At 41.0% G+C, this 16,295-nt stretch overlaps 2 protein-coding genes across 4 annotated transcripts; one reads left to right on the top strand and one right to left on the bottom strand.

Moving 5' to 3' along the window:
* The first annotated feature begins 905 nt into the window (after positions 1-905).
* Positions 906-9,962, top strand: LOC111263433 (uncharacterized). Its single transcript, XM_086969619.1, has 6 exons — positions 906-923; positions 2,623-2,854; positions 3,481-3,621; positions 3,970-4,937; positions 5,142-5,328; positions 5,914-9,962. Exons 2-6 carry the CDS (start codon positions 2,639-2,641, stop codon positions 8,740-8,742), a joined length of 4,341 nt encoding a protein of 1,446 aa, XP_086825745.1. The 5' UTR covers positions 906-923; positions 2,623-2,638; the 3' UTR covers positions 8,743-9,962.
* A 627-nt stretch (positions 9,963-10,589) lies between these two features.
* LOC111263435 (uncharacterized) lies at positions 10,590-16,176 on the bottom strand. 3 transcript variants are annotated; one of them, XM_022838495.2, is made up of 3 exons: positions 15,746-16,057; positions 12,083-12,302; positions 10,590-11,347 (listed from the first exon to the last, which is right to left on the bottom strand). In XM_022838495.2, the coding sequence occupies exons 1-3, from the start codon at positions 16,003-16,005 to the stop codon at positions 11,150-11,152; spliced, it is 678 nt and encodes a 225-aa protein (XP_022694230.1). In that variant the 5' UTR covers positions 16,006-16,057; the 3' UTR covers positions 10,590-11,149. The 3 variants fall into 3 exon arrangements, with proteins under 3 accessions (XP_022694230.1, XP_022694232.1, XP_022694231.1); XM_022838497.1 differs by lacking the exon at positions 15,746-16,057 and adding an exon at positions 12,912-13,380; XM_022838496.2 differs by having other exon boundaries at positions 11,159-11,347; positions 12,051-12,302; positions 15,746-16,176.
* Between the last annotated feature and the right edge of the window lie 119 nt (positions 16,177-16,295).

Genomic DNA, 16,295 nt, shown 5'->3' on the forward strand with positions numbered 1-16,295 from the left:
CAAACGCTTCAGTATCGCATTTCTTCCAGCGTGTATTATAACTTGACAAAGAGCGCGTGCTCTTTATAAAGTTATAATAATTACCGTAGAATTATTACGATTTAACACTTTGATTGCATCGACGGAGACGGCATCTCACCTATGTATTTATTCATCTATCTAATTATTCATACACTGATTATGATTCGATGCTTATATATATATATATATATATATATATATATATATATATAAGCATCGAATAAGGAAAACGTATGATTAAAGTTTCTTTTTGCTTGGCCACTGGAAATCTATTTTTGATACCTCTTTGCCTGCAGTTCTCGCAAGTTTTTTTTATTTTTTTACAAACACATACGATACTAATACCTTTTTTCGTCCGGAACCTTTCAGCAGTTGGCTGACCGCCATCACACAATAAACTAGCAGCCAAACATTCCTATCCGCTCAATTCGAACATAGGCCGCTATGTGTCCGTCAAGTTTAGCAGGCAAACACGTTAGTCAGAGCGCCGTCACCCGAACTAGCAAACGAGCAGTGATTTCTTCCGCTTTCCTATGCAATTTTTATATACTCCGTCGACAGAATTGTGACTTACACCTGCGTTCTTCACTATGAAGATGCGTTCTCGTGTGCCTTCTTTCTGTAACTTCAATCATTACTACTCACGTTACTCACTCTGTTTACACGCGTTTCTTAATCCTAACCTGGGAAAAATTTAACGTAAGCATACTTGTGACTCGGAGAAACTCCGTAAAAAAATTTTTTATGGATGACCAGGTTTGAACCAGCTACTCGCGTAAAATGATTTGTGATGTCACACCTCGTTACCACCTCAGACGTCACTAAAACGCTGCCGTTTATTGTCGCTCTTTTTTTTTTGGCGGGCTTAAGGGCGCTGCGAGCGCTATCACCAATTGTTGCGGGTAAAGCAATCAGTTGTTCAGCATGTGCATGTCTACTCGTATCTGTAAGTAACCCTGGTAATAGTACAGTGGTAAAGTGTCCTTGCGAGTGATCTATTGTTTAGCTTTAGTCGAGCTCAATGTTTTGTTTCACGCGTCTGTAGAATAATACGGAGGCTACTTACGGTGTATGTGGAGATGGGGTGGTGCTCGGAAATTTACTGTTTAAGCACCCCACATGCACTTTTATGCAAACATAAACCGGGTTTACTATTCAAAAAACCCTTGGCTCATAATTTGGCTAGCATTGTTGGCTAATTCTCAATTTTTCCAATTCTGAAAAACAATCACAGTTGGCTATAATAATAAGATAATCAACAACAGTGAATCAATGTGACGTGGCCTCTAACTAAATGTGTTCAACTTATGCAGCTATCATCGAAGAAGATTATAAAAGCGAGCATAAAAATGTTTGGAACTATCGTCTCTAAAAAAGAAAGTTGCCGATAAATGCTTTTAAAATAGTCCAGTTGATCCTAGATATGCCATTCGTACTACTATCTACAAGGCGTACAGATACTTTTCACACTATAAGTTATTTCGATATCTTTGCCGTTGAAAGGTCAAATAAGATGAGTACGCCATTTTAATCTTCTAAATAGTAAATTTTCACATTTACAGGCATGAAAATAATGAAATACGTGTGCAACTACAACTATTTAGACAAAACTAATCTTTTTTATAGGCTTATGGCCCTGATTCCACCATTGGCGATAGTAAACATCGTGTTGTTTGCTCACGCAAGCGGCCAAATCTGTGCAGTTGTTTTTCTAGCATGTTCAGAACGCTCCTTTCATGTATGATGTTTCGAAGCCTCTTTGATCGTGACGCCCTATATTATCGACCTAGCCTGATAGAGCTTTATTAGTCTCACAAAAGAATCTGAGCGTAAGTGCTTCAAAAATTGTGTTTACTATAGGTTATTTCGATCATCGTAAAGATAAAAAAATCCGGAGTGAGATCAGTTCCATCATCTTTGTGGTAGTAATTTCGAAGTAAACATTGAAATTAATATAATGTAATAATTTTCGTTATTAATATAAATCGTGTAGTATATAGGTTTCGTAATACAATATATGCGCTTTATAATTAATTCGCAATAAATTCCTTATACGCAATCAATCTGTTAGAACGTTTTACGTTTAGAGCTCTATGAGGGATGCCAACTGCGCGCATACCTACTAAAGTGATTTCTAATAAGTACAGGATTCGTCGACCGATTTGTATGCACTTTGTTACTTAGGTATTTTTTTACATCGGCGGTTGATTAATCACATCTGTTATCTTATGCAGCTTTCGCTTTAATGGGTTCCGTGGCAACGCAGATCGAAAACTTAAATAGCAGATTTACTTTATCTGAAGATGTTGGTCAGCAAATGTATGTAATTAGCATAGCTACCACCGGTACTTTGAAAGGTATCTGTGTGTTCAGTAGGCAGACCAGTAAAACGTTAATCAATAACTCCCTGTAAAAGGGCGATCGCCACTCGGTCCAGGTTCGATTCAAAATGCTTCATTCAAAAAAGCTGGAACCGTCAAATAGAGACCGTGAAGTTTACCAACGAGACAGATTACGATTGTTGAAAAGTAATTCATAACATACACTTTGTTTGAAAATAGGTTCTAAATGAATGGCTTAATTGTTTAAATTATCGTACAGATTATTGAACAGAAAAATGGCCGAAGCTAAAAGGTACGAGCACGCAGCCCGCGACTACCAAGTAGAGATTCTTGAGAAGACGCTTGAGCAGAATGTTATCATCTGCCTTGGCACCGGCTCCGGGAAGACCTTTATATCGGTAATGCTTATCAAGGAGCTTCTATATGAAACATACTCATGCTTTGAGGCAGGGGGGAAACGAAGCGTCTTTCTTGCACCAACCGTATCATTGGTAAGTTAAAGATCACTGCAACAGAAGGCATAACAAGGGAGTCACTTTGGATCTGTTGACCTCAGTGCGAATCTCAGTCCAAGAAGCATATAAAGTAAGACGAATTTGCAGAAATGTTGGTTATTCAGAAACAAGTTATTGAGAAATATTATAATTCGTTATCATTTGTATAAATCGTTATTATTTAAACTAGAAGGAAATTTCAGGTGTACATGAGGGTTTAGCTTTTTGCAGCTTCAGTTGGCCGCCTCTTCTCGATACAAAAACATAACAAGAAAAGTTATCGAGGTAATTTATCTATAAATATCCAACAACCCCAACATGCCAGTCGGGTTTCAGGCCGTACAATTATCGATCTAAACTACTAACTACATACCGTTTAGCCATCGTCGCAAGACCAACAGAATAATTAATGCGCTGATCTTCAACTCAGTTTTTTTAAAAATATCTTTGCATATCTTCGAAATCGCGGTAATATGCATGTGTTCATAATTTTGAATAAAAATATTCTTTTCCTCCGATTTTTGCTTCGTTCGTGTAATGCTAATACCTGAACCATTAGCAGTAGCTAGTAGCAGTTGAGCTGATCTTCCACCTACCTTCTGCGATTTCTGTGTTACCCTCAGGCGAAGCAACAAGTAAACTACTTGAAGAAATTTCTAGACGCCGAAATTGGCGTATACGTTGGATTAGATGTAGACCTATGGACAAAAGCCGTATGGACAGTTGAATTTTCGGCTCACAATGTGCTCGTAATGACTCCGCAGGTAAGATATTTACGTCAATTGTAATTCATAGATTGAACAATCATTTTCAAGGGATTCTATACCAACTTCTTAATTCCGGCGGCGTGAAATCTGTTTACTAATCGCATCTAGCGTTGCTGAGCTCCCTAATAGCTTTGCTTAAATTAAAATTGTACATTTTTTATGACATTTAACAGAAAAGAAAGCGTTGCATACATTTTTCATAGATATCGTATTTGATAAAATTCTCAGGGCTATTGCCAATCAAAACAATTTACACTATATCGACGTCGCGAAGACCAGACGTATGTACTAAAAACCATTAACGTTTTCGTGCAGTCAATGTCCTTTTTCTGATGCTGTCCGCAGGTGTTTCTTAACATTCTCAACTTCAACTATGTCCAACTCTCCAGCGTCAACCTGCTGGTCCTAGATGAGTGTCACGCCGCAAGTGGCAAGGCTCCCTATGTCCAGATCATGCAGAACCATTATAAGGACCTTGAAGAGGGAAAGCGGCCTAAAATACTTGGCTTGACGGCATCAGTGCTTAATCGCAAGGTCAAACCAACTAGCGTCCAGAAGGAAGTGCGCGAACTCTGCTCTCGTCTTAACTCAAAAATAGTCACTTCAGTCGATGCGATCAGTTACGGTACAAAGCCAACTGAGATCATCGTAAGCTACAACGAAATTCCACCTGTGCAAATCCAGGTCCGTGTATCTCCTTGTGATGCTAGCGTTTTTTGTGCGCCTAACGGCGAGAACTCCTTGGTAGCACAAATCGAGCGTTTACTCGGAGAAGTTGGACCGTTTGGTGCTTTAAAGTCTATAGAGCATCGAATTCATATTACTAAAAATTTACTCGAAAATTCATTAGCTGAGTCACACGTAATCGACACATACAAAACTATTTTAGTGAGTCTTGAGCGCGTAGAAGCTAGTTTGAAAGCGTGGTCAACAAACGTACGATGCGGCTTTCAGAAGAATCAATACCCAGTGGTGATTCCTCCCGATCTGCGAAATATACTCGTTGATCCATTACAGTATTCGTTCCCACCAAAGGTGCATCGGCTTCTTGAAATGTTCCGTTCATTTGAAAGGAGTAACATAACGCTATGTTGTGTTGTCTTTGCCCAAGAGCGTTACACAGTGTTCAGCCTGTGGTGTGTGTTATCAATGCTAAGTCGACGCTGCCCGAACCGGTATGGATACATTCGCCCAGGATTTATCATGGGCCAGGGAATTATGTCACAATTCAGCAATACCCAGTCGAAGATCATGAACTTCGTTGATGAACGCGAAACAACTGATAGCGACCAGCACGTTCTTAATGATTTTCGGTGGGTGACTTATACTCTGTCTTAGTATAAAATCAGGGCTTTTCTGTGCTGATGCCAGATTGATTCTAAACAGATGTGACGCAGCCGTTAGGCATGTAGTAGATATTCCCAACAGTCTGCAATTTTTTCGACCAACAAAATCTACAAAATCGTAAATAGGGGTTTGATCAATCAATTTACCACTGTAATTCGGCATTGTTCCAGAGAAAAACGACTTAATGTTCTTGTTGCCACGGCGGTTATTGAAGAAGGGATCGATATCCCTAATTGTAACCTTGTCGTCCGTTTCAATGAGCCAATAAATCTGCGAAGCTACGTTCAGAGCCGAGGGAGGGCACGAAGTAGGCCGTCAGTTTATGCCGTCATGTGTCCAAGGAATACGGTCCACAAGGCAAGTGCAGAGATAATTTGTTAATGGAAATTAGCCATATATGCGTATTTCATTATAGACTAATTGATCTATACGCGATACATAGAGAAGGAAGGAAGTCTTAATTCTTGATATGCTTGGATTTACAGCCTTTAGCAAGGCTTGTAAACCAAACAGCTTGCTTCAGATCTACCCACTTACGTTAGGACAATATGAGTACCCATGAATGAAAACGAAGTTTTCACACTGACTAATATTGCTGGACTTATAGATTGAAATCATTGTAGTAAGTGACAAAAGGCATTTGTCTTCTTACTATTGTGTTACTAGTTATTTACATTTTGCATTGTTCTTTTTAAGCTGCTCGAGCCTGCCGGATAGTATCTTAAAGAAACAGAGTGCCTAGTCGTAGAAGCATATCGATTTGTTTAGTGTGTTATCAAATTATCATTTGCGATGAACTCTTAGCAAATAAATGTTGCTTTAACTTATAATGCGAGCTGTAGGTCATAAAAACCTACCAGCTTTCAAATTTTTATACGTGTTGAATCACTTCTGAGTCACGATTAAAAAATTTTATACTGTTAATATTGCCATACCTTGCAGATGTCAGTAGCTCTACAGCAATTAAAGGAGTCTGAACTTAACGTATTGGTGCTTTGCCTGCAAGATAATATGGATATTGATAGTGCCGACATGGAAAAGGCACTTCGCGATGACCCGGACCTGCCAACATTGTTCGCCTTTCCAAACAAGCCACGTGATTCAGCGATCATCACCGCGCAGTCGGCACGTACTATCTTGCAATGGTACTGTGATCTGTTAAGCGATGACCGTTTCAAAGTTTTAAAACCTAAATTTCAATATACGACCATCAAAAGTGATGCTTATGGCCACAAAATACGGTGCAAAATCGAACTCCCCAGAGAGTCTAAACTTTTTGGCCAACAAATATATGGAAAGTTTCTCGAAAATAAGATAAAGGCGAAAATTTCTGCCGCGTTAGAAGCGTGCAAGCGACTGTATGATGTCGGTGAACTCACAGAAAACCTTATACCGAAAAGGAGACCTCCGGCTAACACGTACGAGTGGACCGACGAAGAGGTCTCAGATGAAATCAAAGCTCTTTTCAAGAACAATACGATCACACAAGACTCTTCAATCACCTGTGGCAGAGCCCAAGCCAGTCAGTTGAAGACTTGCCCAATTCCAAGACTTCCGGCTTGTGCTAAAGTGTTTGCCTTTCGCATCACTCTTCATGAGCCATTCGTCGATGAGAATTATCATGGAAGAATATTCAATGTGGGAAATGAGCCGTTATGTTTTGGTATTCTCACATTTAACACTGAGGATGTGGGAACAATCCCTGATTTCCCTTTGTTTACTAAAGCAGGCGTGGAAACAGTGCGCGTTGAACAGATTCACGACGTATTCATCACAGAGGTACAGTGGAGTATATGCAGCTTATTTCATCGATACATGGTGACGCGTGTTCTCCGCATTGCTGGGGTTGAGTGCGATCCATTTGCCGCCCCTGCTATCGTTCCAATTTCTGGTAACAAGTTGAATTATACATTGATGAATATGCTAAAAAACTCCACGGATTTTACTTTAAGTATCGATTCTGTAGTTACCGTTACCAGTGAGCTAAATGAACGAGAAACAAAAAGATCCTACTTCGTGGGGGAACTTTTTCAAGAAGATGGCATGTTAACAGTATCTCTGCTGGGTATGCCTAGAAATATTGATTACGTCGCATGTCACCATAGAGTTAAAACGATGTACAAAGAGGAAACACCCGATGCGATTAAGCGAAGATACGCCAAACACGGGAATGATATTTGTGTTGAACTGCTGACTGCTTCACAGTGGTCCAAGGGACTTTCTGTAGCATCATGTCTGTATCGGCTCAACCGACTATTAGTTGCTGAAAATATCCGAATGAACATTGTACATGCCGGAATTGGGAAGGCGATTCAGGAAGCAAGTTCTATGAGATACGAACGACTTTCAAACGATTCACGATCGTTTCGATCAAAAGACAATATCAGATTGGATGGTATCACCTTTATTCTTGATGAGCCTATTGATTCTTCGGGACCTTCTGCTATCGACATCTATACAGCGCTTTCGCCACGGTCGGCAAATGATATTGTTGACTCCGAACGGTATGAGGTAATTGGAGACTCGTATCTTAAACTTGTGGTCACCCTAGACCTTTTCGGCAGGTTTGATTCAAAAGATGAAGGATATTTGACTCAACAACGATGCCGCCTCGTGTCTAACATGCATCTCGTGACCCTTGCCGTACCACACAAAATTCAAGATGCAGTGGAAAGCCTGCAGTTCTGTGCCAGAGCAAACTTCTTGCTGCCGGGATGTAAAACAGCTGACGGTCATCAGGATATGATCGTACAGAAATACAAGAGCAAGATTTGCGCAGATTCCGTCGAAGCGTTAATAGGTGTGTATCTTGAAAAGTCTGGAGCTAACGGAGCACTAAATTTTCTGAACTATTTAGGTCTGAAGTTAGATTGTAGAACATCTGGCTCGTTCGTCTCGAGGTTTAATCTTAGCTCTTGGACCGAACCTGAAGCTGAGCTTGTATCTCGTTATTTGCCGAGGTTCAAACGCCAATTGTACGAAGTGCAAACAATTTTAGACTATCAATTTTCGAAGCCATTACTGCTATTGGAAGCTATCACCCACCAATCCTATACACGCAATTGTTTGACGCGGTCCTATGAGCGACTCGAATTTCTAGGCGACGCCGTCGTCGATTATTTGGTGTCACGTTATCTATACTATAATTGCCCTCAGCTTAGCCCAGGCGAGTTGAGCAACTCCCGTGCAGCCCTCGTTTGCAACACTACGTTAGCTCGCGCCGTCACGAATCACCAGCTGCATAAGCACTTGCTCCATCAGTCGCCTGTACTTCTCAGGCTGACTGAATGCTATTTGGCGGCGTTGGAGAAGGGCGTTTTGGACGAGGTACTCATTTGTGAAGATGATTCGGACGACGCTAGCGCTGTCGATGTGCCAAAACCTCTTGGAGATCTGTTTGAAAGCCTAATAGGCGCAGTTTTTCTCGACACTGCTATGAATTTTGAGCGGACATGGATTGTGTTTAGGAGACTAATAGGGGATGACGTTATTCGAAATTATTTAACTGATATACCGCGGCATCCTGTAACTATGCTCATGGAAATATACCCTAATATGGTCACATATGGCAAAATCGAAATTCTTGAAAACAAACGAGTTCGTCTTGAGATGAGTGTCATGAATGAACGTTTCACCGTAACTGCACGCAACAAGAAAGTTGCCCGAATTACACTAGCTAAGAAAGCGCTGCGCCACTTCGATCAAGTGAAACAGTGCGGAAAAGATTTTCTTGGGGCTATGGAGAGAATCGCGAAGGAACTACAACTCTGAGAAGTTTGTCGTCAACTGGACGTGCGTCGTACTTCTTGGTTTTAAAAACAATATAACGACGCGCGATAATCTCAGGTATCGCACTGCACAGACAGCACTTCTATTTTGACCTTTGACAATAGTGTCGATATGATAACCGACTTCGACCTAGTAATCAAATGTCTGCAGTTAAATGGCTGCGCTACCATGTGACTCGATGCCACAGGCTAGAATATAAGCTGTATTTACCCTAGGTTTAGACACACCATCTCGAAAAAGTGTACTCACAGCGGCGTCACAGCTATCGGATGATGTTTCTTGTAGCGTTAGAATATTTCATTACGGATAATATAATTTATTAGTAATTAATAAGTTGCTGTTATATTTACAGTTTACTATCTATTAAATAAGGCGAAGTTCTGTGTCGTATGGTAAAGTTAAAAAACGTTTAAAACGTTAAAAAAAAGTTAAAAAAGCCATTTTTTTATGTATATGCCATTATATAAATGTTAATTTTATTTTTTAATTTTTGTCGTTAACAGTATTATACACATTATATCTAGCTTTAATGAACAGTGAAATAAAGTACTATAGTTTTTACGAAACATCAAAGTTTGTACGCAACTCATACTGCACAATTCGTACGAACCTAAGATAGTCATTGTTCTTTGATGCATCCTTTTTATGAGAAATTACAGATCTGTTATGATGCGTATAGCAGCTGTTTCACTGATATCTTATTTAAGTATTTTTCCCTATGCAGATTTTTTTTATTAGAAAGGTCTCCAATAAATGTTTGTTTCTTATCATGTGCCAGTGCTGCTAAGCACACATTCCATGAAATCAAGAATAGCTGATATTCTGAAATAGAAGGAACCACTGCTACTGAGTGGAGACGCACTGATATCATCTCCTAAAAGCATATGCGAAAATTTTAAGATAACTACAACGATTTTTATTAGATCAGCGCTACATTTTATACGACTTGTATAGAAAATAACTCTTTAAATTTGAAACTGAATTTATCGCTTCCAACGCTTAGCACCGTGTCAGGTTCTTCATTCCAATAAATTTTTGATGTTGGACTTTGAGCATAATGTTTCAGCCATACCAGTAACAACTATATAAAAAGCATCGAATTCGTTTGTACTAATCGTTATCGCACACAAATGGATGATGTCGTAAAGCATGAAAATGTTCAACGGGAAGTGTGTCAATAGATGTGTAGGTTTAAGCTTGAACATTACGTGACTGATTCATTTATCTATATTTACGTTTGCTAACGTATTCTGCATTTATTAAGTGGTGTCTTTGTAAGATAGTATTACGATATTCAAGTGCAAAATCAAGGGAGAATTCCTGATTAAAAATAATTTAAGACTCTTAACAATTGACTGCTTGATTATTGAAGAAACAATATTTAGTTTGTACAATAATCACCAGTTCTTTCAGTGTTCTTTGTATCTTCTACAAATATATGGTCTCGTTAAGTTTACTTCATAGTGATATACCATCACAAAACTGAAAATTAGAGGTCAGCCAGTTACTAGCGCCTGTAAAACAGCACACATTTAATAATGATAGTACGGCTAGAAGTTAAAAAATATAGGCAGTTCTATAGTATGGCTAAATGTGGCGACACGCGCAAGGAATATTATTTGTATACGTAATGTACTACGTAACTCAGTCAGCATTTTATGAACATACTGCAGTCACAGTGGATGTGCTAGAATGGGCTAAGGTTATAACAATGTGCCCATCTTCGAGAAAGTACCTAGGGAAAACCGATGTAACTTCTAGAGCATTATGTAGCATGCTTAGAATCCTAGGAACATTACAGCAGACGTTACTAAATAAAAAGGCTCTAATTAATGGTGATACATGGACATACAGACTTTACTCACACAATGTTGATTTTAGAAATATATGTACTATACAAATGCCTGCGGATAGTCACCCGAATTTGTACTAAGGGTCCGATGCTTAATACAGCAACTGGTGCTTGATCGTATTCGAGAGACTAGCCGTTTCGATATGAGCTGAGTGATATCATTTCCTTATAACGATGTCGCAGTTTCCTCACAATTGTTGCAACGTGGGACATCATCCATCGCTTCGACATAAATCCTCGTTGATTTACAGAGCGTATAAGTCGGCGCAGCCAAACCTGCTGCCATGTCGACCCTGCTTAAAACAATCACAGAACACTGAAACGTCATCACTAACAATGCGCTCCCTTGTTGTGTCGTTCCACGCGTACAAACATAGCGCAATTGGATAGATGACTACGGGTATTATTAGCATATTGATTAGGAATAGTAGTAGTTGTGGTAATAGTAATTATAGGCTTGTACACCCATTTGATGAGTTAGGTTCCGGTACACGATTTCGCGTTATGGTCGCGCCAACGGCTGGTGTTAATCTCCGTCTAGTACTCCATTACAAGTTTGCGTTCGTAAAAGCCGATGACCATCTGGGGGTACCGGAGGTTGCACTCGGCAGCTCGTACGAAGTCTGCTTCCTCTGCGCCTTTCCACTGAATGAGAAACATGAGTTCCCCTGATGAATTAGTCACGCCTAAGATTTTCTCCGGTTCAAGTCCGCGTTCAAAGCCTTTGGGCTGTGGCTGCAATATTATGTAGAGAAATTAATATGTGTAAACGTTAACTGTTACTGCAACGTATATGGCCGGCTGACAACTTTCTTGTCTGAACACATTAATAGCACCTTACAAGAACTCCTTTAATGAAAAAGGAGTAATATGATAATGTTGATCAGTACTATTTATTGCCGATAATATGACGTTATCTATGATCATAATAACAATGAAAAAATAATTTATTGTGTCTCTTACTCTTAGTTGGAGTAGCTTTAGAAGCGCGGCCAGCTAGCCTTTTAGTGATTATATTAGTAGGACAATTAAAAAGCATAGGTATCGCTTACGTTAGTGTTTAAGCTTTTACCTGTTTTCCAAGACGTTACAGGTATTATCTACGGGTAATTTCTATTATCCAGTAATAATTTTCAAGCCGCCGTTTGGTACGGGGAATCTATTGATTTCCAAATCAAAGTCAATCATTGAATGAATCGTCGTCCCGTGTTCCTCTTAACACGCTTTTTGCGGAATAGTTTGATTGATTATAATATTTATGGACAAGCATTACTGACCAATGCCGGTCCAGGCGCTTTGACTGCAAGACGAATCCAAGTCTAAAACTCTACATTATCAACGAAGACGTCATTTAACTAAACCCTCTTAGCACTATGCACGTCCAATACAATTTAGTTAATTCTACGTTACAGATGGAAATCGCGGTCGAAATATCCACCTCCCAGGGACTATAACGAGGTGAGGAAGCACCTTAGAATCATCGGTGTCCTCGATGTCATTTGCGTGCTTCCAGTCGGCAGGTGGTGGGACTGATGGCACGACGTGCCTCTTGAGTCGCGCGTGATTGCCCAATGAGACGAAGTCATCCTCGCGGAAGTGCATAGCGCAAAGTCGATAGTTGTTGTGCAGATGTTCAGGCGAGTTGTAAGCCAACTCTGGACGGTTCACGTAGTCGATCCAGCGGCGACAGCTATTTCAGTTGCCGAAGGATAACAGGGATGTAAAAAGACAGAATCCGTACAGAAGATATCCGCGGATTTGCTATGAACCACACTATTTAACGTATTATATGCACAATAGTTCTACTTTCACAATCGATCATAGACTTGACGATTTTATAAAATGGAACATAATGGAACAAAAGCCCAATAAAATTATATGCGACTAAAACCCTAATGGACGCGACAATTGACAGCCTAGAAAGGCGATAAAAGATGCAACTCAACTATTGACCGCGTCGATAAACTCACAACAAAATAAACGAAAAGAAATGATAAAACGCAAATAGGACGGAAATCAAGAGTAAAACACAGCGTCAAATGCTGAAATCGCCGAGAACAAGTCAAGTAGTCCTCAGTGCCTGAGTGACCGAAACTTTGTCGCGTCCCAACACCGTCTACGATACCCGCAGCTCGGAATATGAACAAACGGCGCTTTTTTGTATCGTTTCGTGCGCTATGGGACGTATCACACATATACAGATACACATAGAAGCATGCACAGTTTCCTTTATTTAACAGAAACATACGTGTGGAAGAAGGCACGGTGCTTGTGGGCGCAACAAAACTAATAATCTTACCGTTGTGGGTCGGTGGGAAACCTAAAGAAGGACGTAAGTCCATTGGTATTGTATCGAACTTTGCACCACCGGGCCGTGCAACAACGCCCGATCTTATTGCGTTCACTGTCGAAGTCGGGATCGCTCATGACTGAGATGGCGCAACAAATAAATGAAAGTGAATACGGACGGAGTCTGCCCTTGAATTTCGTTGATTCAAGAATAAGTGGCTGACTCTCGAAAGAGATCAATGCTAACCTAATGTACACGTGTGGTGTTAAAGGCGAATAGAGGCACAAATCTTGGATGCTGTCAATGAGTCAATAATTGGTTGTGGTCTCCAACGCGTAAACAAGAACGAAGAAGTTAATAATAATCCCCAATATATTCGCCGGGTGATGTTAAAGCGATTTTTAGGTGATTTCTAGCATGTTCGTGTACAACTGCAGCGGATTCTGAAAGCTAATACGGTTATAAAAACGACTCAGGGGGTCACCTTCTTCTCGTCCGAGCTCATGGTGATCCTCTGGCGGCAGTCGCGACTTCAGCAGGAATCGTCTTTGCTATCGTTCCTGGAATGAGGCGCATGGAAATCGCGGCAATGTTCAGTATTAGCTTTGGCCTTGAATTAATGAATTTTGCTTTCTGACCATAGGAGAAACATTATGAGGCCTTGCATTTGTCAGGGAACATTGACGTTTCTACATTAAATATTTTCTCGAGCAGGACTTTCGACCTTCTTCTCTAATAGCAAATATGTTCTATCACACGATATATGTAGTGCAAATCAGGGCAATCATAATCTGACAGAAAGCACACTACTATTTGTCGTCGGAATCCATGCTTGTGTAAAAAGTAGCATTTCCACTAGACAATGTATAGAGTATGCGTAACAAACAAGCTTTGGTACCACTCAACTTATATCAAAATCTTCACAAACAAAATTTCTTGTCTTTACAGTATTATGAGGTATACAAAAGTTCTCAGTTATTCCCAGGTCATATCTCAAATGCAGACAGGTATCGCTTTCACAATTCCAGTAATTCGATTAAGGCGACCACTATTTCGAGCGCCCTATCGACTTGCCCGCTATTTTAACTAATCACAAAACGATTCACTATAGAATCCATCGCTAAACATTACCAACTAAGAAAAACTATGTAACTTGAGATTTTATAGCAATCTAATCAACGCCCTTGCATGTTACTTTAAGATGCATTAATTCTTTCTTTTACTATGTAGTTCATTTCTTTTCCTTACCTCGAACGCGCGATTCCGGAGCAGCTGTCGCCGTGGACAGTGCCAGCCAGAAATCACACCGTTTGCCCGAATTGATCTATCACAGCAATCCGAACGACAACAAACCATACTATTGATACCATTCTCTATAACGACAATCACCACCAATCATACTCGTAGCTATTCGCTACCTCGAAGTTACTGCAGCTGAGGTCAACTAACAACGTACTTCAAGTCTAAACACCACTACTATACTTCGTATTTGTAGATCTCTCTATTAATAAACCAGAGGTCATTTTGCAAACGAGAACAGATATAGTCGACAGTGAGCCACAACCTAGCTAACAGAAGTTTAACAACAGAGTTCTTCCTGAAGCGGCAATACAGCGAATGCTGGCAAAACGGGTTCCGACCGCGGCGTAATAGCGAGTCGTCGCGTACGAGGGACACCAAATTGCTTCGTCGGGCTCGAAAGAAGTAGGCAGATGGCAGCTCTCGCCGAGTGCTATACTACTGGTCGGTCGATTTGAGACTGCTACTATAATCGTCGCTGGCGCCGCAGCCGCTGCCGCTACAACTTGGAGTAAGCGAACACTGTACAGAACACAGAATTCGCGAAGGGAGGCTCTGCTGGGGGGTTGGGTAGGCGGCGTTGGGTAGTACATCGAGAGAGCTGGTGGTGCAGTGTACGAGGCTGGGGTTCAATCGGGATCGGGGTATATATCTAGAGCCGAGCGGTTCTCCTGCTGCCCGGCTGGCCTGGGATAGGACACGGGGGGGGGGGGGGCTCTGCTAGGCTTAGGCCCGCCGGAGTGCGGCTGCGTCTGGGCGAGAGACGCGGTGAAGTACTGAGAAGCGCCCTCTAGCCAAGCTTCTACAAAGCTCGTACGAACCTCCAACTACAACGAGCTTAGAAATTCTCCATATAGATACCGCCATCGTGGGACGGATAACGTCTAACATCATCGGAGCCAACATCGACGGGGGCCCTCGTATCCACTTGACGCACGGGGCTGGGATAGAGTCTAGGGGATTGAAGGCAGAAATCTAGGGAAGCAAGCAGCGCGTCGTTTCCATAAGATTCCCTCAGACGGATCAAGGCAGAGTTCAGAGAGACGAATCACAGTGATGGGTTGGTTTGTCACCAGCACGCAGCCGCAGCGGCGGTGGTTTCTGTGGACACGGGCGAATAGAGCAGATCGAAGCTGGATTGACTCACCGGCTGGCATTGAAGGAAAAGCTGCACAACAGGTTTATTCATATCTCGGAAAAGGCGAATGTAGCTGGAGAACGTAGTTACTGCGTATTACATCGTTTCGTTTTTTTTTCTTTAGGAAAATACCTACTGATAACGGCTACGTCTGCAACAATCGATTGTGCAGAATATGACTTTGCAGGGACAAAAACACCAGAAATTTAGATTTAAAAATTGTTTGAATTTTCTTATCATATTGGTATGACCCATAAGAAATATTGTTGGCTTTTCACGTCATCTTTATAAAGGTTGCTCACCATCCTTTCTACAGACTAACAAAACTATATTTCTACTAAAGCATAGTTGGCCTCACGTGCATCCTGAAATATAATCATTCCGTCACTCGTGAACAAGTACGTACCTTAGTTCTTTGCTTAACACAATGTAATTATGCTGATGTTCAGTGAAGAGTGAATTTTCAAAAAATTCCAACCGCGGCTGTCTCATTCGATTTTTGTCATTCGCGTTTGCCGAAAGTCTCTCTGACAAAAGCACCAGTACACGGTTAACAACAACAACAAAAATAATAATAACAATAACAACGCAATAAGCACTACGCTCGTTAGGTGACTTAGACCTTCGTAAATCCAGCAATAAATAGCAACAACAGTGGCGGACCATAACCGCAGCGGTAACGGTGGATCAACAAGAACAAGAGTATACACAGAAAACCGAAACCAGATTTAAATTCGAACATGTCCCCTCCCCGCTATGGCGCGCGAAATACTTAACGCGCCTTTAGTGTTTGCTGTGCGCGCCCCGTAGAGCTCTATGGTGACTACGAACGGTTAACGTTCGAAAGCCATATTGTTTGCAACACCATCTTTTTTCGTTGTAATTCTAGCCGGGCGGACAGACGGTCTGCTACTCAAAAGTAAACACTGAAACGGCACGCGCTTTCGCTTTCTCTC

The sequence above is a fragment of the Varroa jacobsoni genome, unplaced genomic scaffold (assembly GCF_002532875.2).
Source record: "Varroa jacobsoni isolate VJ856 unplaced genomic scaffold, vjacob_1.0 scaffold_764, whole genome shotgun sequence".
Taxonomy (NCBI): Eukaryota; Metazoa; Arthropoda; class Arachnida; order Mesostigmata; family Varroidae; genus Varroa; species Varroa jacobsoni.

Coding starts and splice junctions, on each gene's coding strand:
- LOC111263435 (XM_022838495.2), bottom strand. CDS start 16,005: ATGGTCCGCCACTGTTGTTGCTATTTATTGCTGGATTTACGAAGGTCT. Junction 12,303..15,745: donor GTGTTAAGCAAAGAACTAAG/GTACGTACTTGT, acceptor CAACTGAAATAG/CTGTCGCCGCTGGATCGACT. Junction 11,348..12,082: donor AGGACACCGATGATTCTAAG/GTGCTTCCTCAC, acceptor ATAATATTGCAG/CCACAGCCCAAAGGCTTTGA.
- LOC111263433 (XM_086969619.1), top strand. CDS start 2,639: ATGGCCGAAGCTAAAAGGTACGAGCACGCAGCCCGCGACTACCAAGTA. Junction 2,855..3,480: donor TTGCACCAACCGTATCATTG/GTAAGTTAAAGA, acceptor TGTTACCCTCAG/GCGAAGCAACAAGTAAACTA. Junction 5,329..5,913: donor CAAGGAATACGGTCCACAAG/GCAAGTGCAGAG, acceptor CATACCTTGCAG/ATGTCAGTAGCTCTACAGCA.